General features: G+C 40.7%; 1 protein-coding gene across 1 annotated transcript in view; it reads right to left on the bottom strand.

Moving 5' to 3' along the window:
- The window catches only part of LOC137927352 (protogenin A-like), a 104,858-nt gene extending 84,501 nt beyond the window's left edge, over nt 1-20,357 (bottom strand). Inside the window, exon 1 of the mRNA XM_068771150.1 lies at nt 20,254-20,357. Coding sequence (XP_068627251.1) covers nt 20,254-20,311 — 58 coding nt within the window. The 5' untranslated portion in view covers nt 20,312-20,357. The remainder of the gene's footprint in view (nt 1-20,253) is intronic.
- Between the last annotated feature and the right edge of the window lie 6,539 nt (nt 20,358-26,896).

The following is a 26,896-nucleotide window of genomic DNA, read 5'->3' as shown; positions in this document are numbered from 1 at the left end:
CTAGTTGCTACTTTCTCCAGCCATCTAACTGCACAAGGTTTAAGCTGTACGCAGGCTGCGACGAGCAAGTTTTACTACATACGTGAGTTACGGTAGACGAGTAGGACAAGGTTATTTGGGATACTTAATAAAATTCCCTCTTTGGTCATCCTCAGTACCTTTGGAGGGGTGCCAGGATCTCCTACAAACGCGGCGAAGCTTGTCATTATTGTGACAGGGCACGTTTCAGGCCGTGACTGGCTGCTAATAGTTACATGGAACCATTTATTTACTCAGATACAGGCTTCGTTTTTAAAAGCTGAAGCCAAGATAAATAATGAAGCCAAAATAATAAAAGATACAGATTTTCAAGTATCACGAAGTTATGTTAGTATCGATTGAGGGAAGAAGGTTGGACAATACACGGCTGTAGATTTATTTACATATTATTAAATGTTATATTAATGTATTTTTAACAGGGACTTAATAAACTGAAGATATCTATGACATAACATGCGTATACGCATCTCATACCCATAACACATAAGGCTGTTAGCGATAGAGAAATAATTACGACGAATTGAAATAGAGCCCCGGGAGGACCCAACCACGCCGTCGCACCCTCTGCAGCCCGCACACGAGTACTTTACATGTGCATGTGTAAATTTAGATCTTTAGGTATTGAGCACTTGACCACTTAAGACTCGTTTGAACTTACGTACGTGACCGCAGGTGTCTTGCGGAAACGATTAGCAACATCACGAGAACATTCCTGATATTCTAGCATTACTGTGTTCATAATAAAAATTAGTCTATCCTCCCAAGCGACCCGAGAACTCGGCGGAGCTAAGTACTAAAACAGAAGTTTAAAACGAATGTTAGTATAAACGAAATTTGAACAATTCTATATTCGTCCTTAACGTAAACTCTCATCACAAAACAGGTAGTAGAATTGACGGACTGCAGATTGTCCATTTTGGGGGAAAAAACTGGAATGGCGATCTAATCGTGGGGCAACAGAATCAACATTTATCAACCATTGATCGTATTAATAAAAAGAACCGGTACTTAAATACTAACGTCTGCGATGACGCGGCTGCGCCGGCCCCGTGCAGCTCGACCCATTCACTGTCGCAACGAGCACAGGCTCGACAAGGTTAAGAGCGGTCTTAGAAGGCACAATGCAATTAAAGATTTTCGCATAAACGATCCGGTTTTCCGGCGAACTCTACGACCCCTCGGCCGCGGCGTTCCCACCGGCGCGCCGGACGCACACACGCGCCCCGGCAAACCTGATCCCGCAAGTAATCCCGGCCGCTCCTGCGCAGCGCCCGCCTAGAGCTGCCGAGCTGCCGAACTTTGGCGTTAGATATCGATGAAAATTAAAAAATATATATATCAAACATTCTAGTTTGTCACTACAACAGGACATGTAGACTTTACACCCGCAATTGATTTGTTAGTCCACATAAACATGTCTGAGAAATGAAATGAAATACAAAACATACTACAAGGTTAAGTATACAGATTATAGATCTTTGTTGAGATTTTCATGGAGATATCGTAACACTGCGGGAATAACAAAGACTCACCTAATAAGATTTTTAATGTTTATGTCCTATATTTGCGTAAGAAGGATACCTAGCGCCTCGGAAAGAGAGAGATGAGTGAAAGGATGAGAAATGCAACGACCGCCGGAACTGGTCTATTAAAAAATATACAATTAAGAAGGGAAATTCTCCTTATTAAAAGCACTGTTAATCTGCATGGATGTGGTTTCTAAGTATAAACTACATGTTCCACTAAAAAATTTTGATTTACTAATATTTCAGAAAAAAATTAGCCAAAATGTAATATAATAGCGACAACGAAGAGACAAAAAGCGTGGCCACATGCGCTCTCGTGACGGAACAACAAACAAGACGCAGCGGGTGCGCGCCGCGGTCGGATGTGGACGAGAATATTTAAATTCACATCGGCATACGTCTGGCCGCGCTCAATTAGCAAAAAAAAAACTAGATTGACTTGAAAACGCTCGTAAAGCCGTCTGCCGGTACACGCCTTAACAGAGCGGAACGCGACGAGGAAAACTTTGGTTTCGTTCGCCTGCACACCGCGGAGCTCTTCTCCGATCCTCTGAGTATTCCCTCTGCTGCCTTCAGAACATTCAACTATGGCTTACTATCTGACAGCATAAGCAGTGATTAAACCAATTTTAGTGTAACAATATAGCATGAAAATGATCTCTTTAGTAGGTTCCGGATTTCTCTTTACCAGATACTATAAAACATATTTATATTGCTAATTAAGTACTGGCTGGTTTTGATTCGGATTTTTGTCAGGTGACGGCGCATTTGTGAATCTCGGAGCCGTGTATTTTAAGTTAAATTCTATTAAATCGTACTTTTGCTATTCATATCTCATTATAAATGATCCAATGTAAGATTCTAATAAGTCTTTGTACTTAGAATTCTATCATCTAATTGATTCTCATAAAATTCCAAAGACCCGTAGGTAATTTATGGAATTATTTGAATACTGATCGCGACCGTCGCTATTGGTGATTCTCTAGTTAAATATCTATATAATAACAAATTGTAAACCCCGACAACATTTGTTAATAAAACTAATCATTTTCAAGGACGTTATTTGGTTACTCGCATAAGTGAGTGAAGAAAACATCGACAGAGTCGGGCGCAGCACTACACCGCCGGATTGTTTAGTTAGAAGCGATTTTGAATGAAAGCGTGCGGCGCGGCGTCCTTGAACAACTGCCTATGCACACAAAAACTTATTTGCCTGTCAACTGCGAGCGACGCAACGAAACCATGCCCACGTCTGGGGTAGTCCGAGCCGCTGCCCAGAAGCGAATTCTAGATAATTGTTGCTTAGAAATGACATTTCATTCAAGATGATATGCCGTACTGTGTTCTTGTCACAGCAGTCGCGGTCATTTCGCTTGGTACGCAATTTTCTCACCGAGGTATTTCTCACTTGATTTGTCCAATATTCAATTGGGCAACATAGTAACGGTCTTGGGAAGCAGCATGCAGCGCAGTACCGGTTATCATAATGAACTGTGGAGGAGGTTCTTCCCTCGTAGCTGACGGTTATCAGCTTACTTGGTGATGATAAAGTGTGATGTAACACCTGGCTTCAGTTCTGGTTCCTTTTAAGAGAATAGCATGACAAATCTTTATATTTACGGAATTAGTTTTTAAGCACCGCTGGAGATCCAATAGCAATTAAAAAAGAGGCCAGTAAATTCGTCGCCGCTCGGCTTAGTGACGCTGGTTGAACAATTGGATCGCAGTTGATTAGAAAGTGTTCAGATCGCTCGGCGCGAGCAAGCCTTTTGTCAATCATAAAAATGAATACCTCAATAATTTTGGTGACTATTTCAAACGTGTACAACAACAGTATCTACATTTTTGTGACTTCATGTAATTTCCAAGAAGTGGCGCTGGACATGATAAATCAACACAGTGAAAGTCGTGGAAAGTGGCTAGATGCAGGCAATGTAAAACCTACTGTTGATGATCTTCGGAGAAGACCTAGGCGGGCGTCTGTCGGCTGACACGATGATGATGATATCTAATTGCCCACTGCTAATTGTTTCTTTGTAATTTCTAAACAATTCTATACAATTAAGTTATGTTTCTTTATAATAATTTATTCAATAAAGTTGTATTGAGCAAAAGAATAATAGTAAACACAAAGGACGGACATAATGCCAGAAAGCATTTTTTTCCGATCTACCCTTCGGTCGAGAGAAACACGTTATGGCTTCTTTGTACAGTAATAAAAACATTATAATATTTAAGCTTGAACATACATATAATACATAAATGATAATACCTTTTTTATATAAATTAAATTGTCCATCAAATGTATTGTTCAAAAACGTAATAATTGACTTGACGTTTTCTCTTGTATTTCTCAGGGCAAGATTTAATGAAGAGGAAAATATTCAAAACAACGCTTTTCTTTTCCGGTGCAAACCGCAAAGTAAACAAAAACATCTGACGGTGCGAGGCGTAGGGCTTTCCCAAAGATAGACACAATTAAACTAAGATTAACATTTGACGTTAATCAAAACATAAAAGTCGTGCAATATCATGATGCTAACTCATGGTTTTAAGACTTGGAGTATCATTTTCAATGTGCGAGTCGATAAGCGAACCACGGAATGGGCTGAGCTCGGGAATTCTCTACGGCAGCGAATCAGGAACGAGAAGATTCGTAGACAAACAAAGACGACCGATAAAGCCAAGCCGATTGAAGTCGAACTGGCGGCGAGCGGCCACGTGACGAGGGCTTAACATTCTGGAATGTAAAGCACAGACTAGCGCAACGGAGGACGTCCACCTACAAGGTGACGACTTTTTTAAATTTGTAGGAAGACGCGGAATGCCAGCCGCGACCAAAGCTCTATTGTAAATCTGTAGGAGAGAGCTTTCTCCAGCATAGAAGCAGCCTTACGACTGAATAAAGCGATCACTCTGACATACGGTTTTTATTGTTAATTATTTTCAATTGACCTGCGGCAGGTATATAACTTTTGATAGTATAAAACGCACCCCGGGTAGCCAGTTAAAATTTGGCAATGAATTGTTAGCAGTGTTCGTGCAGGGCGGCTCGAGCCTTGCGCGCCCCTCGGGTCCGGCGACTCACTATAATGCGTGTTAAGGGTGCAAGCGCTTGGGGAAGGTCAGGCGTTCGCGAGAATTTAGGGCTTCGCGTAGGGCGAGCGCTCGGACCTGAATCACTACAATCGCCTGTACAACTCTATTCTAAATTAATAACGTTACTCCAATTCGATTTTCAACTGTCTTGTATATAGAATTTTATAACTACGCCTAATTTTTTAGAGATACTTTTAAAAAAACTTTAAAATATATAGAATATATATCATATATATAACTTAAAGATTGTATATTTTGATGGTATGGTTTTCCAACCTGTTTCGGTTTCAAAGTAGAGACCACATCCTTAGCATAGGACTTGCACCCACAACACCAACAGTACAGACTTTTGTCAAGGTTGGCGGAAGACGCTACATGAAGGCATCTATCCGGTTCTATTAGCAGTCTATAAGGGAGGCCTATATCTAGCGGTGAATGTCCTTATGCTAAAATTATGAATCTCACAACAGTGATAGATACATAAACGGAGTGATAAATTAAACTAGTAAATATCGGACTTATAAATTAGCATATTGTATAACACGCTGACTCAGCACATGCTGCCGAGCGGTATACAAAACAGCGACAGCGCTGTTTTTCGACATATAATTTGAAATATTGTGTTGTTTCATCCTTTTTGTTGTGTAATGTACGTAATATATAATATGCATCTTGTATATATCGTGGTCTCTGTATGTTGACCAACAAGTAAATAAAAAGATGTTAGTGACTCTCATTACGGTTTATTTGTAAATATCTCTCCGCTCTGTTTTTAATATTAACAATGAGGTCTTTAGCAAAATACAAAATGTTCTAAATTTCGTAGTAAACAAATCCTTTATGACTATCAGTATGGGCATATATAAAAAAGTTCAACGAGATATCTAAGACCTGCTCTTTCTTAGTTTTTAATCCAAAACTAAAAATAGAAAAAAAAGTATCATTAAATCGATTTTATTATAGCATTCAAGAGTTTTTTGGTGGTCGAGGTGTGAACTTGGTTTGTTGGCTCATTTACATGCTTGACATTATCATGTACGTATGAAAAAAATGATTCCATTTCATTTAAAAGAGCAACTTTTGAGATTCTGGCCGACTCTTCTGAGCAGATCAGCGTTCCGAACCAGCGGTAGTTTATTACTTATAACACTAAAATAATAAAGATTCAAAATTACTTGAATAAAGATATTTTGAATTTGAATTTTTCTTACTTTGATATAGGCGGTCAGACTTTGAGTGTAAATCGGACATGTAAGGTTGCTGTGGCAGCCGCAAGGCCTCAACGCTATTATAGACCCTTGCCAAGGGGCTTAATTCTACATGCTCGCACATAGCTGAGACAGACGTTTAAAACATATAAATAAATATACACATTGCGTCGTTAAATATCTCCGCGTATGTTTATCTGAAACATTATATACGAATTTAATGTTAAAGGAAATTTTTACCAGTGTGCCTCTTAGGCGGTGCAGAGATAAAGTGGGTGAATTATAATGGCTAGTGGTGAACTTCATATGGATGAAACGGTGATGTATATATATATATATATATATATATATATATATATATATATATATATATATGTATAACATATTTTAGATCGGTCGCTTTATACATGGTGGTTAAAATTGGTGTAAAACCTTTTGACAAATGAGCACAAGGTTCAACGTTTAAAACTTTGAAACCTATACCGGATCATCTTATATAACTAAATCCATCAGTGGTACCTACCGAATTGAAACAAATAAGACAAACAAGTACCGAATAGGGCAACGCCTTGACGGCCGCGGTGCTAATGCATTCAATATCAACTCTAAAAACACGTTCTCATATAAGGAAGCGTCTAAGTGGGCTTTCACCGGGTGTTAACTGGCGGCAGGTGCGGCGCTGCCACTTTGTCTAGTTCATTTGGAACTGGCCAATGTTTACTCAGTACATGAAGCGAGTATTGAAAATGTGGAATTAAGCTTTATTTCTGGCTACCCAGAAATGGAACAAGGAAACTCCTATGACAGTAAAATAGAATGATATTACAGCAACAGAAATAGAATCGATAACATACCCGAGTATAGAAAAGTATGGAAGAGGTTTTTAAAAAAAATAGACGACTGTCGATGTCGATTAGTCGACTGGATCATTATCGTCATATAATCAAAGCCCCCCCTTATGATCACCATCGTGAGCAGTCTTGCGCTGCCCACGCCAGCCGATTTCCCGCCACCTTAACTATGTCACCGGTCCACCTGGTGCAGACCTGCTGCTGTGGTGGCGCGCCCATGTCGTGTGTGCCGGCTCGTAGTCGCACCACTTCCAACGAGCAATTCTTCGAGCTACTTATTATTATTAATCTTTACTTTTAAAGTTTAACTGTGAGTCAAATTTTGCTTTCAACTCGACGAACGTTACCAAATTTCAAATCTGTATGTGGTAATTACATAGTATATAATTGGAAAACATATATTTATTTAATTCCAATAACAATTTCTTAAAATAGTTCGAACTCTACTTTTGACTAACAAGCAATAGAGATGCAAGCATGGGGAGTCTGACTGCAATGCCCCTATACAGAATAGACAAACGCCAGCTGACTTATTTACTATAGTATAACTATAGTTAAACTGCACCGAGGGATGCTGTGCTACTGACAAGCGTAAATTGACCTACACATAAATAAGCTCATTGAGGCTTTCATCTTATAGTTTAGGCCCTTAGCTGTCAGTGGTCCAAGTAAACCCTCTGAGGTCCACGGAAAACTCATGCTTCTCGGCTGGCTTGACAAAAAAATGGAGGTTCACAATTCGTTTACGGGAGTCTACGAAACTTTATGTTCTTTCGATAGAGTAGAATTAAAATATTGGCTTGACTTCACCTATCAATATAGGCATGTAATATTTTATGAATCCAATGAAATGTTAATTGAAAGAAGCATATTACATATTCAATACCTATAAGCGGTACACCGGATGCAGCAAAATTTTTTAAGTGGTCTATGATGTAAAATATCAGGGAACCTCTAGTTTCGTTATAGTAGAAATCTGTACTGTTAGAAATTAGACGAGCACGGGCAGTCATGTGTCGCGTCTAGACAGTTGGCTCATCTGATTAGTATTATTGTAACGGATCTCCCACGCGCTACGGCTCCACCAGACGCAACGGAACCGTCCAAATATTGTTTTTAGAAACGAAAGCAGTTCCCGTCTGTCCAATATTTTCGACGGCGCCATTAATTCATGTGCGAATAACGGACATGTTTGAATTTCGAAGACAGCGCTGCGAAGCGCACGCGCCGTGAACATAACAGAACAGATTTTGCACAAAAAATGACTCTGTTCATAGAGAAGAAGAATTCATTCACGGAGGAACCGCCCCGTGAGGTGGTCACGAAGTTTCACACGGGGCTCAGCGTACGACAGCGCCGTTCGAAGGAGCGCGGCGAAATGCGCGCGCCTCGGGGCCCCTGACCTTGCGGCGCACGCGTTAGCGCCCCGCTCGCCTCCGCTCCCCCCCGCGCCGCTGTTTCGATTTTCAAACGACGAACTACCGCCGAAAGGACTTTGGCCCTTCCGAGTGCGTTCTGCGCTATTAGGCAGCACATCCTAACGCCCTGCCGCTCCGTCGCGTTCCCTGCGTCCATGTTTAAATTTCGAATTTGGAGCAAATTTGTTTTTTATAACATCCACTCACTAAACTATTTTGTAAGAAATTGTGTACACACTTTTACAATAATATATTGTAAGGGCTCAGAATAAAGATGTAAGTTTAAAATATTAGTAAAAATAACACAGTACTACAGTTGAGAGAGTACACCAGCTCCGGAGTGAATGCTTCTAACAACGTTATTAAGGGCGTTGGTGAAAGTGATCACCAAAAAAACTTGGACTTGTGTCTGTGAGCGTTATTTGAAATGAAGTAAACATTAAGCCAGTCACAATTTAATTGACGATGTGAACAGGAAAGGACATCACATATTTCCGCCTTTAGCAAGGTTTAAGGAGTGTGGACGTACAGAAGGATAAAACTACATAGAGAAAAGTTATTCAATGAGACAAAAAAAATATTGGGTCTGCCAAATTGGGCTTTTCTGGCATTCTTCAATTGACGTTCGCGAGGAGTTATTAATGAGCCTCGGAGTTATATGAATAAATGGATAGGGAGCACGCGGCGCCGCCGGCGGAGCAGCACGAGCCGTGGGTGCGAGCGGATGATTCGGAACATCAGCCCCTTATTTGCATACAATCCGGCGACGCCTCGCCGGCCGCGGCGCTCCACTAACGTCTCACATTATTAATTGCGCGTTTTCAATAATCCCGAACGGCCTTCGATCTCGTGAGCTATCGGGACGACATCCCTGTGCAAGAGTTCGACCTCGTGACACACGCGTACAATATTTATCGCTGGTCACTAAGCACTCTTCTGCTAACGAAATAAAATAATTTATTGCATTAGACTCGGAATAGAACATTCGAGTGGGATTTAGTCGCATTGACCTCAGCTTGTTGGTTATGTCGCGATGCAACTCGAGCAATACAGGTGATTTGTAATAGATGTAAAGGCTTTAAATGTAAGCTCATTTGCTGTCACTCGGTGCATGGTACACCACATCCAGCTTTAGAAATAATAAGTAACATAATGATAATGTAGTAAGATAAAGCGTTTTAACAATTCCAATTTTTACATACTAAAATTATTTATTGTTCACTGCACACTTTGTTCTGCCAGGAGTTAGTAGCTATTGACAAACAAGTTAATGTAACATATTTCAAAGTGATCACTTCATACAGGGTGATGGGCTTTTGCGCATGTAAACAAGCATGTAAATCTGATGCAATTCTTTTTATTTCACGTAGGAAATTCGTAAGATACATCTTTTAACCAACATGAAAACAGGTAATGGAAAACATAGTGAAATTATGGTGTTATTTTATTTGGAAACCTATTTAGAAAAATACTTAATATTGGGAATTTTAGTGACACAGTTATGTATAACTTAATTGGTTTATATTATATTTATTTTCATGCTTATTTCCTTTCTTTAAAAATAAATGAAATCTATGAAGGTTACCTTCTGTACTACGATGTGGTCGCATTATAAGGTTTATGCAGAACTCTTAATGGGTTAAATCTCATAAACCTCTTTGACGCCTTTTGTGAAGATCTATTGGCAGGCCCAGTGCCTGGACTCAGTGCAGAGCAGGGGCTCCCTACGCGTTATAGTCCAATGAGAATTACTTAGCTTGCCTTTGGTGTTGTGCGGGCTGTTTAAGCGGGTTTGTATAGAACGCAGTGTAATCTCGTCCGATGGTCTTGAGCTACGTATGACAAACTATATTGATCTCGATATAGGTGACCGTAGTCGTAGCAAACCTACATCAATTACAGAGAGAGAGTGGTTGTTTACTGGACAGAGTCCGGATTATATTAATCCTATATGATTTGGAGTGTACATTTGAAACGGTGCTTTTGTTAGTAACATATCATCTGTCTGCGTGTAAGACATCTACCATATAATGTAACGGCATGTATAGCTTATTACGATAACTTACTTGAACTTGAAGCATGCAGCTCTTTTCGCAATAATTTATATTGTGAATAAGACTGGAGGCTCCAAAGCTTGGTAAAGACTTGTCGTTTCTGGTGTTTATTTGTGGTGCTCCCGAATGTAAGCTTTTCAAATAATAAAAAGCAACAAAAATCAGCTTTGAGAGGGAGACTGGCCATCTGTCAAATGTTTCAGTTTGGTAATCCAAGCACAGGAAAACTAACTGGGGGCTTGGGATAATAATTGAGACAAAATTATAGCTTATTTTATATATTTGATATCCGCTCGCATCCAGGGGTAGACGTGGAAGGGATCGTGGGAACGGTAGCGAGCACGGCTTCCGCGTGGCGCTGGTTTTTTTCCACGAACGCAGGCGTGGCCTATCTAGCCTGCGATCTAGGCGTAGACGATTTATGGCGCATGAAGGCACGCCGCCGGAATACGGAGCGGCCCGGCCCGCGGGGCGACATGAATCGCTGGGGTTCCATCGTGGTGGTGCGTCCCCCACACATTCAAATCGCTGAGGGCTTTAATTAATTTTTTGTGCCACCAGATAGAACAGCAAATGTGCTTGTTGGGGACTTTTGAATAAATGACGTTATAGGAAAGAACAATTAGATTCTAATTTCATAAAAAAAACCGGCTCTTTCGCCGTGTTTGGTGTAGTCAAGTGTAAAAATAAAATATGGGCTACATATATATATAAGGATACTAATAATAAACTTTGCCGCTCATTGACGGGTACAAAACTAGAATGATATTATGGACTAATAGATCGTACCGTCTTGTCCCTTAGCAAATGATGCCAGCGGAGGATTTCGAACATAAATTGATTACTACAAAAACTTAACTCTGTTGACCAGAACATATTTTCAAGCAAAACTCAAACACAAGTCGTGGCTATGCAGCTAATTGATGAGCACCAATGACCAGCAATAAAAGAGCTAAGCCGCAAAGAATGAAACGCGACGGAGTATAGCGAAGTCGTAAAATTGACTATTTCACTGAGCACTATCACGCATTCCGAATTTGACTAAAATTTACATATTGTAATTGCATTTAAAATTCTAATTACACGAAACGAGCGCGCGGCATTCCGACGCTGCGAGCGCCCCCATTCGCGGGCTCTCACGGCGAGATGCCCCGCATCGCTAGCTGCCTGAGCGCACTGCTAACTTAGTTCCTAACTTAAGTTGCCGTAAGTCTCGATCATGGTTCGGGTGCTGTACGTACTCTTTACTCGTCGGTCGAATAACCATGATTTCGCATGTTTCGTCGCTAATTTCACTATCTATGAAATTTAGAAGCATTAAATGTAGCTTACATAAACGATCGCGCCTTTATGGGCTGAAAAATATCGGTGGCCTTTGAGGCCGAAAGGTTTTCGAGCGGTAAAGGTATCGAGCCGGTAGACGATGCCTGGGGGAACCTGAAAACTGGACCTTGTTACAGTGCGATTAAAAACAATAGACTAATGATATAAATAAAATAATCATAATTATTAGTTGACTCCAACTTAGTTTTAAATAGTTTCCGATTTAAGCTACAAAAATCGGTACTTTAAGAGTCTTAGTAAACACTGTAACATGCCAAAACGTGAGTAAAAAAATATTGATAATATTAAGCGTAATTGTAAAACCTAACTCACGGCCGATATACGCTGTCTGAGGAATCTATATTCCTCAGGATCTATATCCTAATGAGAAAATTGGTTTAGGTGAAGCGTTCCCTGCAACCTGCTCCCTCGTACCGGCGGGGTCTGTACATGCAAATAAGGCGACAGTGACCTTCCCTCACAAAAAGGAAACTATATATTTGTATTAATATCTACTTTGAATTAATTATAGTGGTCACTTGTGTAGGTCAAAAGAATATCCAAAAAGTATAACTCGAAGGAAACTAGAATCAAAATGACCTTTGACAAATAACACTAAAAGAGTTTCAAATGATTTTTTGAATCACATTCTTAAACATCATCAATTGGATTCACTCTGTTATCTTCCCTTGCATATGCACAACACGTTTTGTTTAATGGTATATTACGCGCTGTGAAAGATTTGAACTGTTTTCCCGCCCTTTCTGTCCTAGTGTTTAGTGAGTACTCGAAGAAATGAATAGACTACAACTAGGTTAACGCGTTTGTCTATAAAAGGCTAGATCGTTATTCGATTGGCTAAAATCAGGTAAGTCATTGGCTCACGCGAGCGCTCCTCGCAGCCGTAACAAAATAGACGCGCAAAAAATTATTACGTGTCACAATGGCGGCCATGTTGGGTGACGTCAGCGCACGAGATGGTCAAGGCCGTCGATTAAATACAGCTAATGAGTCGCGCGAGCAGTTGCCGGGCCGCCGGTACCTGCGCAGCGCTGGGACATGGCAGCGAGGCGGCAGATGGTAGGAAATGGTGACCAGCGTTGCGACATCTAGCGAACCGCCGAGCTAAGCTATCGCTTACTGTCTTTATTACATACAAATAAACCAGTTACATATACACCCATCATGTCTTAATGCCTTGTACTTTTTCAAACACACTCTAAATCGTGGTTACAAATCCATGCACAAATGTATATTACAGCTTCCGCAGGTTTTAGTCTCCAGGACCCAAATGGCTTGGCCTAAACCTCAACTTTCATAGACTTCATCAGGAACCTCGGCTCGGACCGCTACTGCCTACTACTTTAGCGCTAGAGCGGACATTCCATGGATTGACCTGGTGTAAGGGCTCTCGGGGACCTGGACTAGAGATGTCACCCAAAACGCGTTTATCACTCCAAGTCAAGTACGCCCGAGAAAACTGAATCTCGACGGCGTTACAATTTCTTGGCTAATGTTACTACTAATTCAGGAAGGGGTGAACAAAGATGGAGTGATGCTAGAAACTCTTGCAGCACTCTTGTCTATAATAAGTAGGGTTCGTTTGCAGCCCAATATAAGACATATACTTTATCGTGATCAGGGTTTTCGTTCTTGTTCTTGTTACTAGGTTTAAGCCATTGTGTTCCAAGAGCATGCGCAAAATGATGAAGGAAAATATTCTAATATGATCCTTTGTCACATCTGTGATATTTATTTACGTTTATCTCTGGTCCTCTTCTGCAATCGAGCGATAGATATAATAATCAGAGTTCTGTGCAATAAAGACAATGCCAAACAAAAACGAACTAGGCGATGTTTGCAGGTCTCCGTTTTGGCTGACGTGCCAAATCAAATGCCGGGCGGTATAATTCGAAGTCCGCCTTACATTAGAACAGAATCCGATTACATTCAGTGAACGCTCCGGCATCCGCCCCAGCGGATGGCGCGCGTACGTCGGAATAATTTACTTAATCGCATTGCATCAATTATTCAGCGCGGACCGCATTCCTAATTGACGGGCACTTGTATCTACATTCTTGTTTTTTTTGTCTAAAATATTTACGGCCAGTGAGGAGCAGGCTTCCGTCCGGAAATTCATAAGGTAATAACAAAGACTGATTATTTGTTAGTGCTGGGTCCATCGCGTCGTAAGCTGCTTCCCAGGGAGGCTTTCAAGCAACTTCGATACTTTAAGACAGTTTTTAGGGCAAACAACATCAGCGTCCTTCCTCCACGTACCCGCGAAATATCAAATGCCATTAGGGAAGCTGAATTAGTCGGGTAAAAAAAAAACAAAAACAAACGGGCCGGGTTTTTATGGGATCACAAAGTATTTGACAGTGGCAATAATAATTGCAATTGATAAGACATGTGTTAATATTACCGGATTTGATAATTTAATTTTGATTAATATATTATTATTTAATTTTGTTAGTACAATTATTTCATTGATAAAGATATGAAATTTTTGTATAGAGTAATAAAAAATAGTTATGACTCAGCTGTAAAAATTATTAAGTTTATTGTATGTGATTACGGTCGTGTACGTTGTGTTTATGATCGATATAAAATAAAATAAAACTATGGTAATAATATGGTAGTATTTAAGCGATAATTACAACTAATGACATTCAAAGACAAGCGCAAGCAGTTGGGGTTCCGAGTTCAGAAATCCTGAGGCATCTTTTGATTCGACGTCGGAAGGAATGTGAAACTGCGGAGCACGTGACCACGACGGATGCATACAGTTAGCCTTGAAGGTTCCCAGGACGAGAGAAAAGCTTCTGGAACGATCTTACGGCACCAGCTACCTGATCACTATACCGTTCATGTAAGTTTTACAAAAACAATGTAATAAATTAAAACGTATTACAAATATTTTTTTCTAATTATAGCATTATTATTAAGTTTAAATATATAACAAGTTCCGAAATATCGCAATGCCTATAGACAAATGTCTTTTGACCATCGTGTGATACTAAAGATGGGCCTTATAAGAAGACTCGAAGTAATTTGAAGAACAATGCAGAGAGTAAGCTCGGAGCTACACTGCAAGATTATCTCTATTCACCGCAGAAGATCTTGATAACCTTGAAGGTTATTGAAGCAGCTGAAAGAATTGCTAGTCCGGGCAAAAAGCCGGTAGACGAGGCGCGGGTAGGCCTCCCATTACAAGGACCGAAGGAATAAGTAAACAGAAAATCGCTGAAGGCAATCAGCGCACGACTGAATTTTGGGAAGACGTGTGCCTTGCACCGGGCGGCTTTCGGCTGATAACGTAATGATAAATTTTGTTTACTTTTGATATGTATACAATAAGTTTATATATTCTAAGTTCCAATGCTGCACGGCGCGGAAAGCTTTTGATGCTTTTAATTATTATTGCAGAACGTAGATGTAAGGTATGTAGTATTCGTTGTACTTTTCACAACATCTATAGTTCTTACTGTATTTGTTTTTATTTTATGCCGAGCCAGTAATAAAAAAAATCTTTTTAGACGACATTACGCCGCAGAATTTCTAATATTTTGAAGGATTCTCGTTGTTGGATAGAAGGCATGGCGCGCAAAAGGCCCACAAGAGACATCACAGGTCGGTGAATGGCGCTTACCACCAATCGAAACTGGGAATCGCACTAACGATATCACTGCCCACTCCATCCCATTACAATACTAACGCTCGGCGTATATAAACATAGCTAGTGTTTTAGATTATTTATTTACACTTCCTTTATTTTTTACTTAATACAAAGGTAAACTTTTTATTTTCAGTCAATAGCGCACTGCAAGGCGTAAGGCTCCCACAAAGATCGTCACGATGACCGGCGCTGCGCTGCTCGCGTCCAGCGACTTCCGAAGTCCCTTTTTGACAATTAATGACATATTCTATGTGTCATAAAAATACGACATGTGTTTTTTTGTTCAGATTTGTGTACGAGCATATAAATATGACATGGATTGACAAGTAGATAGTTCAGTGTTAATTTCTTACGTTTTTCATTTATAGCTCTACCAGTTTTGGTTGCGGACTATTGTAGACGCTTATCGTAAAACCTCTTTGCCATCCGCACCTCGTGAACCGACCACTCGATCTCGTGACAGTTCTCCAGCGCTCGGAGTTCCTCCGCCACATACGGGGATTTCGGACAAGGGTTGGGGTCCTAAACTTCCATTAACTTAAGCGGTTCTGAAGCGGACGAAAGTCCAGCTTGGCCTTGAACCACTGTGATAGCACAAGGATGAGTTCAGGAGTAGCGTGAACATCGAATACCCTGGGACGGGCTACGCAAAACAGCAGAACAGGAAGGACTTTGGTTAGGTCCGCATGGAGTTTCTAAGTTCCTCCAAAGGTACTGAACACGATTGCTGAGAGGGATTTAGTATTTTAGGAATAAAGTATCTTAAAAATCCAGAAGAATTCTTCTCTGAACCCAAAAATTAGACCTGCTTAAAAACTCTATTCAAGATGGACAAGACCTTCAGAAATAAAGAAACGACGGATTCTAATAAGAGAAAATTTTTTTCTGAATGGATTAGTACACGTTCAAATATTTGATCGGTAAGTTCTGGATCGGAAGGCTTCTGGCTAGATAAACAGGCCGGTTCCCACGATTACTTAGCTCAGCGTGGGAACCGGTGATAACACATTCGATATAATTGTTTGTAAACAGGAAATGTCAAAAACGTTATATATAAATAAATTATCTTAATCTTTAGCGATAACGTGTTTAGCGTTGAGCAGACGGAAGTGAAAAACTTTATTAAAGCTAGGTTTTATTAAAGCTACGCTGTGCGAGGCGCCGAATTGTACATCTGGAGAGGGCCGTGCTCGGCATTACTCTGCGAGGAAAGAATTAAGAATGTGGAGATTCGTAGACGAACAAAATACTTGGCTTAGCGAATTGGCAAGTTGTACTGGCAGTGAATACGCTACATAGCGAGCTGAGTAGTGAGTAGAGCCTTAAGGTTTTAGCGTAGGTCGTCCATCTACAATGCGTACGGACGACTATGTTAGCTCGTCAGAAGGCGCTGAATGCGGACCGCATAGACCCGGTCCTTTAGGTACCTGGAGGAGGTCTGTAGCCAGTGGTGGACGACTTGACTGAAATGATGAACCAGAAACCTGCACCTTCCCCAACACTTAACTCAAGTTAAGTGTTGGGGAAGGTGCAGAGATTACCGCAATATTACGTATATTTTGGTTCATATAAAACCGCTACATATAAAGAACTTGCCTTCAGACAGTTTGATGTAAACACACGAACCCTAAGCTAGAAAATGCCTAGAATTCAAACCAGTAACAAATCATCGTTGCCTCCAAGCAATGTAGCAGTTATCAACCTGGGTGCTCATCTGTGTGATCTGTGTATACTTTTAAGGTGTGGGTTATTTTATTGCTATTCTAATATTTGTTTTCAATGCTGAATCCAGCCGCGTATATATACGCTCCGAAGATAGTGAGCAGGAAAATTGCGCGTATATATACGCAAATGATTCAAAAAGGTTAATAGTGATGGTCACCCGGAAGGTCACGACGAATCTGTAAATAGAATCAACCGCAGCCTCCAGGAGACGTTTCCGCTAATGTTGTAATTTGTTCACACGGCCCCGGGGCTCGCCGGCGAGGCTGGTGGGGTGGCGCTGCGTAATCACCCCCCCAGTCTCCGCCGCGACTGTCCCATCCCTTTCACCCTCCGTCGTACTAATACGGTTTATATTTATTCATTCAATTCATGATATCATAGTTATACGTATCCCGTGCGATGACCCGAAATTATCATTCGATAAATTATAAATCTTCATCAAACAAGAACAAGTAAAATATCGCACTGAAGCCGAGCGGATTATTTATGTGACAATATGGTTTCGGAATAAATTGCTCTATTTTGAAGTGGTCAGTCCCACCAAGTTTAGGTCGTGAAAAGCTGGATGCAGGCTGCTTCCAACCAGTCCTATCGGAAATGTATAAGGGAATCGGATGTCCAGTAGTGGATGTTCTATAGCTGAAGTGGTGATGTTCAACTACTTTATTAAACATTATGAAAATAATTACAAAAATTGATTTTGTTAAAGGCTTTCTTTGGAGGCACAGCTCGGGCCGTTGCATATTATTCATTACCGAATTCCTCAATGCGTGACCGTGAGGTTTGCTACCAAAAAACCAAGTTCAGGCTAAGCACCACTTTCGTTCTCCTCTTTAAAATAGTGCAATAGTGATCATCCGTCACAAAAATGCTCTTTTAAAATCTTCGTGGGCCCCCCACGTAATTTTAAGTTTTGCTACCTATAATAGTAACTTGTAAAAACTTTTTATCAACGTAAAAGTGGATAAGCACGAAGCTGCAGGCTTATGCGCATGTTCGACCCACTCCCGACACCACAGTAGCTGTATCAATCCACAACGCGACCGGCACAAATGGCGTGATATAGTGCAAGGCGAGTTTTTCAGTAAGAGTCACGATACTCGATAACGAAGGATCCAATGTTGGGAGGAGAGGTATATGACATACAAATAACAACTGAAAAATACCTTCACTATCAGGTCGCAGAGCGGAGAAGGCGCTTAACCTACACCACATCATAGAAACAAAGTCGATCACTCCGGCGATGTACTCAGTTCGGACTGGTAGCTATTTCACTGAAGTGGGATATCACCACGCCCTGCAGTGCCTAAGCAGACGCTCGAATGCCTGATCACAAGAGCTTGAAAAAGAAACCGTCTTCGGCTGTAACTCGATAGACGTTACATTAGATAGTTAGATTTTACATCTACGTTGAATAATTCTGATTGTTTTTGTTCACCTATTTGCATGTTACCGTGTTTAAGTAAAAAAAAGTGTCTCTTAATCAACGCCCTAACAATGTATGCTCTCCTGGTATCTATTTGACTCTAATGACAAGACTGTCTTCTCGATCTTAAGTAGAAAAAACGAACTCTACCCACCGCTGGGCTAGCCCATAAGTCAATATCCATTTCTCTTTCCTACTTAGATGACTTTATCTCATTTTTAATATGTTTAATGGAACTAGCAATTCTAGTCATCAGATCATTTTGAAATAAGCCCAGCACGTACGCCAGGAAATGGTTCGGAAGACTGCGGGAGCTACATCATTTTGTGATCAAACATCGTCATGTTGTACCCTCCTTGGTTATAATAAACAAGTTGTATTTATCTGTGCCAATTAAAAACAATATTTACTTACGAGTTACTTTTGTACAATCTATTACTTATACTATAATTTACAACAATGCTCCCTGGAATGGTGATAACAGGTAAACATGGATGTCGAGGTGGAAGTATGCTTACAGTATGTGTGGACAAGACGCACATAAAATTTTTGAACACAGACGCCTTGTCCGGTCCTGCCGCTTACATACTTCAGGAGATATAAACCATTTTCGTGCACTATAATTCTAGATTATTTTTTGGCATGTAGATTTAACATCGTCGAAAGTCAATCATCAACTCGAACGAAGCTGCAGATATATATACTTTAACAGACATTTACAATATATTAACAAACAAACTGACCGAGGAAGTGAACTATTCTCTATAGAAAACATAACACTTGGACGTTTGCGGGCAAACATGTTCTAGTAAACACCGTCAAACTGAAAGTGTTTGCGGACACACATTAACGTGATAATGTATTTTGAAAACGTACCACTTGTGCGTTAAGAGTACGATGTACGTAGTTATCAAAAAAATACCACTATATACTGCCTGTCTCACTATTATTATTGTGACATGACAGGAAAACACTTTCTCATTAAAATATTTTAACAATGTTAACCTTAACATCTACTGTATACTCATTATGAGTTTAATAAACAAATATGTGTTCTTAAATAAAGTTTATATATTTTCTAATAAGGAAATATGTATCGCATTTCAATGGAACATGCAAAAACGAAACATCGAATTATTATTCCAATAGTTTAGGTTCTTAGGTGTCCATGTGTCAAAAATATTATATGCAATTTGTATTTTATAACGTAAGCAAATTTTAAATAGATGATTAGAGTATGTGTCCCGTGGCGACGTCGCGTAACAAGTCGTTTAAACAAATATGTGTGAGTCGCAACACGCGACGTCGTGACCGCCAGCGCGCGTGATAACTTCGTGTGGTTGTTACTCAATAAAATACACAGCGAGCACTACGCACTATCCTGCTGGTCAGCAGGCAATTAGCTCGCGGATAAATCGACGTCGCGCATGTAAATAGTTGGATGTTTTGTTGTGAGTGCGCCAGCCGTTACCTGCTCACACGCGGAATGGCATAACCATCCGAAACAAGTTCTCGCGTCGACTGTCGGCTGGCGGGTGGCGGCTGCACTACGCCTAGCGTGTGTTTGGCCGCCCCGCCCGCGACCGGGCCTCCGCCGTCCGACCCGGCCGAGCAAAACATTTACTACGCTAATGCATGCTCGCTCGGTTCCGTATCGGCGGCGCGAAGCACGCTCCGGCCGTCAAGGATGCAGGATCGGGATAAACAAACGGCGAGCCGCCCCCGCGCGCCGCGACCTACAACTAGACTTACTTGTCGGACCACAAACACGTATAGAACCTCCGTAGTCCGGAGCGGTGTTTGACCCGCGGCCGGCGACAGCGGCGCATGCGTCGGCCGCCGTAAACACGGCCCGCCGCCGGGATGGGCCACGTGGGGCCCGGGGAAACGAGCCGGGAAACCCACCGTCAACTGCCGCCGCGGTCACACCCAGCACCAACACTCGGAGCAATAGGAGCGCCATAAAAACAGAATCATTTGCACTGCACGCGGGACGTCCACTTGCGGGCCGCGAGACAACGAGCGGCGCAGCCCGCTCCCTCCGGCGCACTGACGGCGCGCGTAGGCTCGCCTGCCGCTCCGGTCCCCGCGCCCCGCGCCCCTGCCCGCCCCAAGCCCCACGCCGCGGCACTCGCGCAGCCCGCGGACGTGCGTGTTTACACTCCGAACTACCAAAATATTGCTGCCGCTCACTACCAACTTACAGTAACACACAAATATCCATAATTGTTAAACTAAATGCATAAGGTGCACTTGATGTGCTTTCATTTCTTACAAGAACGTCTGCGTACATTTCTCATTTGCAGTTCGACGGATTACATTATTTTGTAAATACGTTTTTAATATATTCTTTGACAAATTTATTTCAAGTTGTTAGAAACAGATTTTTGAAGAGTTTTATAAAAAAATATTCGCAACTGATGATTATAAATTGATGGATGATGGATGAGGATAAGGTAATTAATATAATATCATAGATACACGACTTGGAGAGTTGGCGTTGCGTGGACCTGCCCCCGCGCTGCCCCCCGCGCCCCGCCGCCGCGCGCCCCTCTGCCCGTCCATTCAACGCATTGTCTGTCGTAAGCAAATCGATAATCGCATTATACTTCCGCTGCAAGCACGCGCCGTGCCGCACTGTGTCACGCGGTACATCGATTGCTTTCCTCGCGTCGCTTGCGGAGCGCGCAGTGAGAGCGGTCGATGTATACGCGTATAATAATGTTCACCCAAAGACTCAACGAAGAAAACTTCCCAAAAAGTTGGCGGCGCCATTCAAAACTTTGTTGCGCACACGTGGGACTGAATGTACAAAACAATGTTACATAAGAATGCGGTGGTTGTAGATGCTACAGTGTTATGAAATTTTACAATAATGGTTTTGCATTAACAAATGGAGATTATAAAATTTTGAGCTTTTTTTAATAGTGAGTTTAAAATGAAGTTTTAGTATAAATATTGCGTGGACAATTGCGTCGGGTTCCCGGCGGCGGTGCAAGGCGGCGGTGCAAAGCGGCGGCGCAAGGCGGCGGCGCAAGGCGACGGCGGTGCGGGTAGGTCAGGTCGGCCGCAGCGCGCCGCTCGCAACTCAATTACCGCGCGCGCTGGCTTGCACCGCATCGCCGTCGCCCCGGCGGGCTGGCCGTTCAACGACTACATTGTATTTTTCTTCTCTTTCAAATGTAAATTAGAGGCGTCAAAATTAAAATATCATTATTCAAGTAGGAATTTAGATGCACTTTCGAACCGTCAATTATTCTTAATATTATAAAAAAGTCAATGTTCGAGAGTAAGATACCACCGGCTTGGAATACTAGCAGCAGCAGACAGGAGAAGTAGACAGGTGTCAAGGCCTCTGTTCTGACATATCTTTTGGTATTTTAACCGCGTACTCCCCGTCGAACTGCGCACCTAATGCATCAGGCGGTGATTAGGACGCTTCCAAGGAAAATTTTCTTAAAAAATCTGCGAAGGTACTTTGTGTGTCCCAAAGAACCTTCGCAGGAGTCCCGAAGAAACTTTCGATCTTAGCTATTAAATATTTAAATTCTATGAATTACAAGATTTTTAGAATAACAACATTTCAATGTTCTCTTTTTTTGTTTTTCTTGGTGAGCGTGTGAACTGTGTATAAAGGATAAATGTGTATATAAAGGAAAATAAATAAAAATGACGGCGGTAATTTTAATTATAATTTTACAGTACTAAGAAATAATACGTAGCATTACACTGACAGAACAAACTAACCTTAAACTGCAAAACGACACACTGTTAATATAAAAATTTTGAAAAAAGAGGTTCTTAAAGCTGCTGTCAGTGCGGCAACAGTTCTCCTTTTTGTATATACGTAGCAGAGCAGATACTGTTTGCCGGTGGCGTTGCACTGATTGTTTTGGTGCAGCGGGGGGCGGCGGGGGCGGGCGGCGAGGGGCGGGCGGGGGGCGGGCGGAGCTGATCTAAATGTCAATTGGCGGTGCGTGCGCTGAGCGCTGACGTCAGCGGCCGCGGGTCAATTGGAAAGTAACGCATTCTCGTACATGACGCAACCCGCCAGGCTCTCGCGTGGGAAACACTTTTATGCATGAGCTTCTGCCATAACTCCGAAAAACTCTTCCGACCTTACTGATCTAGAACTGCCTGATACTTTTTTAATCTTATTCCATTTCCTCTAAGTCTCCTTTCGTATATTTCCCCCGCGCCTTGGGTTGTTCCATTGTTTCATATCGAACTCCTCTCGTACTCCTCACTTCCTCCAGGACTGACACGCATCCCGAACAAAGTTTTTTTTTCGATCTCCTGAACATTACGTGAAGTCTCTGTTCGAAAGGTCTCCTTATATTTATTTATTTTAGCATCGCTTGCATGATTTACATCAATATTAGCAATTAATATAATCATTTATGTTATTTTTAAACTAAAAATTGTCCATGATCGTAGACGACAATGGCTTGCAAAATAACAAAGGGACGTTACACTAAGTTGAAAATTAATTTAAAAATAAAATAAATAATAAATTGGACAGCTTTAATAGCAGCAATTTAAATGTCGTAGTTACCGCTAACTTACCTACATAATACTATAATAATCATCTGAATCGAATACTTTGTTTTCCCTGCAATAAAATTCATCGCAGTAGAATAATACTTAGCTGGTTAAATTCACGCCGCTTTCAAGAATTTTAGTGTCATCGATTTTAATTAGGATTTTCGCTTCACATTGTTCTTTAGTGAACGCTTTCCATTTCGATATCGTTTATTGTTCTATTTGACAAATAATAAAGGTAGCAACTTAGGTATTTAAGGGGGAGGCAGGAATTCGAAAATCGTACAAAATGTTCAAGGAACGCGTTACCAAAATAGAATTTCTGCAATAACGACTTTAATAATATTTAATAATTACTTAATTTTATTAGAAACATCAAAATTTCCTAAACATTTAGAAGTAAATTTAATTTTGCGAATTCGATCGGTATCAATTTTACAAGTGAACACGACTTTATAATAATGGCTATTAACTGTAACTAAACTGTCGAACAATTTTAAAAAGACTATAAAACAAAAACTCGTAAAAATATATTACAATATAGAGGATGAAATGGAACTAATTTTTGTACCGGATTAAGCGTATTTGTAAAAGAGGTCACAAAGAAACGGCTAAATTTGTTGAACTCTTGTTAGACCAAGAGCGGTATGGGAACACTGTACTTTATGTTGAGAGGTACCATTTCAGGGGAGTTTTCTTATCTTAACCTTGCACAAGTGATCATTATAAATGCTTCACAGTTGATGAATAAATTTATGATTGGTCTAGAGTAGTTGTCGTAAAGTTATTGGTTATTATTCGTTTAATTTAAAAAAAAATGCAGCCATATCAGGTTGTTTACTAAACTTTTATTACAATAAATGAAAATAAATTTTATACTTAATAAATATTTATTAAGGAGAACAATGTTCTTGTGTCTCTGTGGAAAGTTTGAGTATATCAGGTTTAAATTTTAGACGCGATCCCAAGTTCTCGTCAATAAGACAACTTCTCAGCTTACTATTGATAATGTTCATGCGTGAAAAAGATCACGTATGTATTTAGAATCGAAAAGGGAAAGGACAGCATTGCGATCTTTTTCAGTTAAGTTTTTAATTTGTTGCTTACCAATTTTTTAATGAAAATCTGAATGAGTTCTCCGTGGACATTGCGCCAGAGCCGCATTTAAGGTGTTAAAGAGACACATGAGGCTCTGGAGACCCCTTTTCCGGCCCCTGGTCTAAGTGATTCGGCGATGTCATATCGACTACTTCTTTAAGTGACCATCATCAAGTCCATCTACAGCAAGAGTGGACGTGCATCGGTTGAAATGTCTCCTCCGTAGATCGTCATAACAACTCGTCTTGCGTTGCCACTGTCGAGCGACTTGTCGCCACTAGAGAACCTTTCGTTCCCACCGCTACTTCAGACGTGCAATTTTTTGAGCTTCGCCAGTGATGTAGGTTGTCCTCGTTTCTTTAGGTAATAGACTTTGTCTGTTCGGGTGCGCGGTGCGTGCGAGGGAAGGGTTTGCAAATAATTGCGTCCATCGATTCATTTGACATTAGGACAGCGTCGCATCAATGTCAAACGAGTTGTCGGCGGCGCGGCTTCCGGGCGGCGCCGTCGCGGCGACGGGCGGCCGTTCGATTGGAAATTCGTCGATTGATCGCCTAATTAATGATGACGAACAAATTAATCATTTCCTTTGCAAATCAATATCATTGTAGGAACACCACAGGATGATTGATTATAGATGTAAAGGCTTTAAACAAGTGAATGGATATCTCATTTGTCGGTCAGTAATAAGATTTAAAGTTTTTACACCTATTTGTGAAAGATAGGTCGTCAGAGTACGCGAAGTACGATAGGCAATTATACATCTATTACTAGACCCTGAGTCTTCGCAACGGAAACACATAACTCGAGATCACCGCAATATTACGCATCATTAGGTTCAAATAAAAGCACTACACAGGTTGATTGTTTATAGCAGTAAAAACTTTAAAGAGCATATGTACAACTCAGTTTTAAGCAAAGCTTCTAATCTTTTACACCTATTTGCAATCAACCTGTATAAAGTGATCACTTTAGCACAATGTCAGCAGAGACAGGTAGTAAACAATAAGTAATTTTAGTATGTAATTGTAAGTATTTAATGGAATCAGGCGTTACCTTGAGGAAGTCCATCCTAAGTATGAAAAAGACCAATATTTAGCCACTTCCGCACATGCAGTGATAGTCGTGCAACAAAGTGCACCGCCCGCCAGCCCGCTGATAAATGCGTATGCGGCAAACAATGCGAATTACACAACTGCCACCGTCAAATCACTCAACACGTGTTTCACATCTTCAGGAGTTATGTTACACCGATTACTGCTAAACACAGAGTGTTTTCTTTCTGCGGAAGTGGTTAAATATTGGTCCTTTTTTACTGTAATTGTAAGATCTACATGACGTCACCGTCAGCGGCGCATCGAAAAGGGGAATACCACGAAAATATAATTCTTTACATACATCGTGCGAAAGAGACCGCCATACAATAATTCTCGCGTTGTGATTGGCTGACGATTCTAATTGGTTGAACTTTGTTTTCATAGTTTTAAATCGGTATAAATATGGAGTAAGCTTGAATGAATATACACACGAATAAAGCCATATACACAATTCTGCTTCAGCCTTCGTGTTCTTGTTACCTTCAAAACCTACCGGCCCTAGGAAGATCCCCATATAGTAATGCGAACTTAAAAGATGCCTTCTTTCACTACATTATCATTGTAGTATTACATTCACTCTCTTAAAGCTTTCAAATATAATTAATCAACCTTTATTAATTCTAAACTATCTAAAATATACGGATACATTGTATTTATTATTCAGACCGTATAAGTACAATAAATCAAACGGTAACATTGAAATAACCGCCTGCTAGTGTACAGGTATAATACCAGATACTGTAGGCAATTATGTAGGCTTTTACAAGACACAAAAATGTTGCAATAAATTCATGATAAAAAAAGTCAATTATTCTACTACAGTGTTAAGGATTTTTGAGTGATAATAAAACCATGGAATTAATTGCCTAACAGTATTATTAAGTGCTAATCAAAGAGATAACAAAAAAATATTTGAGATCATTGGCTCTTCTAACAGGACGTTTGAAAAGTTTGTTGCTCTTGTAATGTCGGTAAATCGACATTTGTTTTTATAATATAACGTAAGGTAGTCGCGACATTGAGTTCTACGCCAGTCTGCAAGGAAACGGCTGTTGGAATGCACGTGTCCACAATTTACTTCCTAGACTCCTGGGCGTATCTTGACAAGCCTTTATTTCCATTTTTATATTAAAAAAAAATGTTATTTATTATGTATTTGAATGTTCACAATATCTAGTGTTATCAATGTTAGTTATTTTCCTAGTTGATGAACGCGTAACAAGGACCATAAAGCTCTCCCCTCTTTCTTCTGTAACCGTTTGTCATTATTTGCAAACATTCAGGCTTTTCTTATGTTACATTGCCCAAATTTTTCCGTACTACCGTCATTTCTCGGTGACCTTGGCCCACTCCAGTACATAATATTCAGCTCAGACATTACAGGAGATAATTATTAATTCAAGTTTAGCAAACTGCACCTCCCACTTTTGGGATTGTTTTCGTTGCTTATAATTAAATGACTAAATAACAATAAAATGACTATATAATAAATGATAATATCCAAAGTAGAAAATAATATTTAATGGAATCAGGCGTTACCTTGCGGAAGTCCAGCCTAAGTAAGAAAAAGACCAATATGTAGCCACTTTCGCACATGCAGTGGCAGTCGTGCAACAAAGTGCACCGCCGGCCAGCCCGCTGATAAATGCGTATGCAGCAAACAATGCGAACTACATAATTGCCACCGTCAAATCACTCAACACATGTTTCACCCCTCCACGGGGCATCTTCAGGAGTTATGTTACACCGATTAGTGCCAAACACAGAATCAACTCTCTCTCAAAACTCTCAAATAAACATTGTAAACAGTT

This window comes from Battus philenor, unplaced genomic scaffold (assembly GCF_028537555.1).
Source record: "Battus philenor isolate CCGP_79_NKW_IND1 unplaced genomic scaffold, ilBatPhil1.0.hap1 SCAF_10, whole genome shotgun sequence".
NCBI lineage: Eukaryota > Metazoa > Arthropoda > Insecta > Lepidoptera > Papilionidae > Battus > Battus philenor.
Note: the sequence above shows the minus strand (reverse complement) of the source record. Positions and strands in the feature narration are given on the sequence as shown.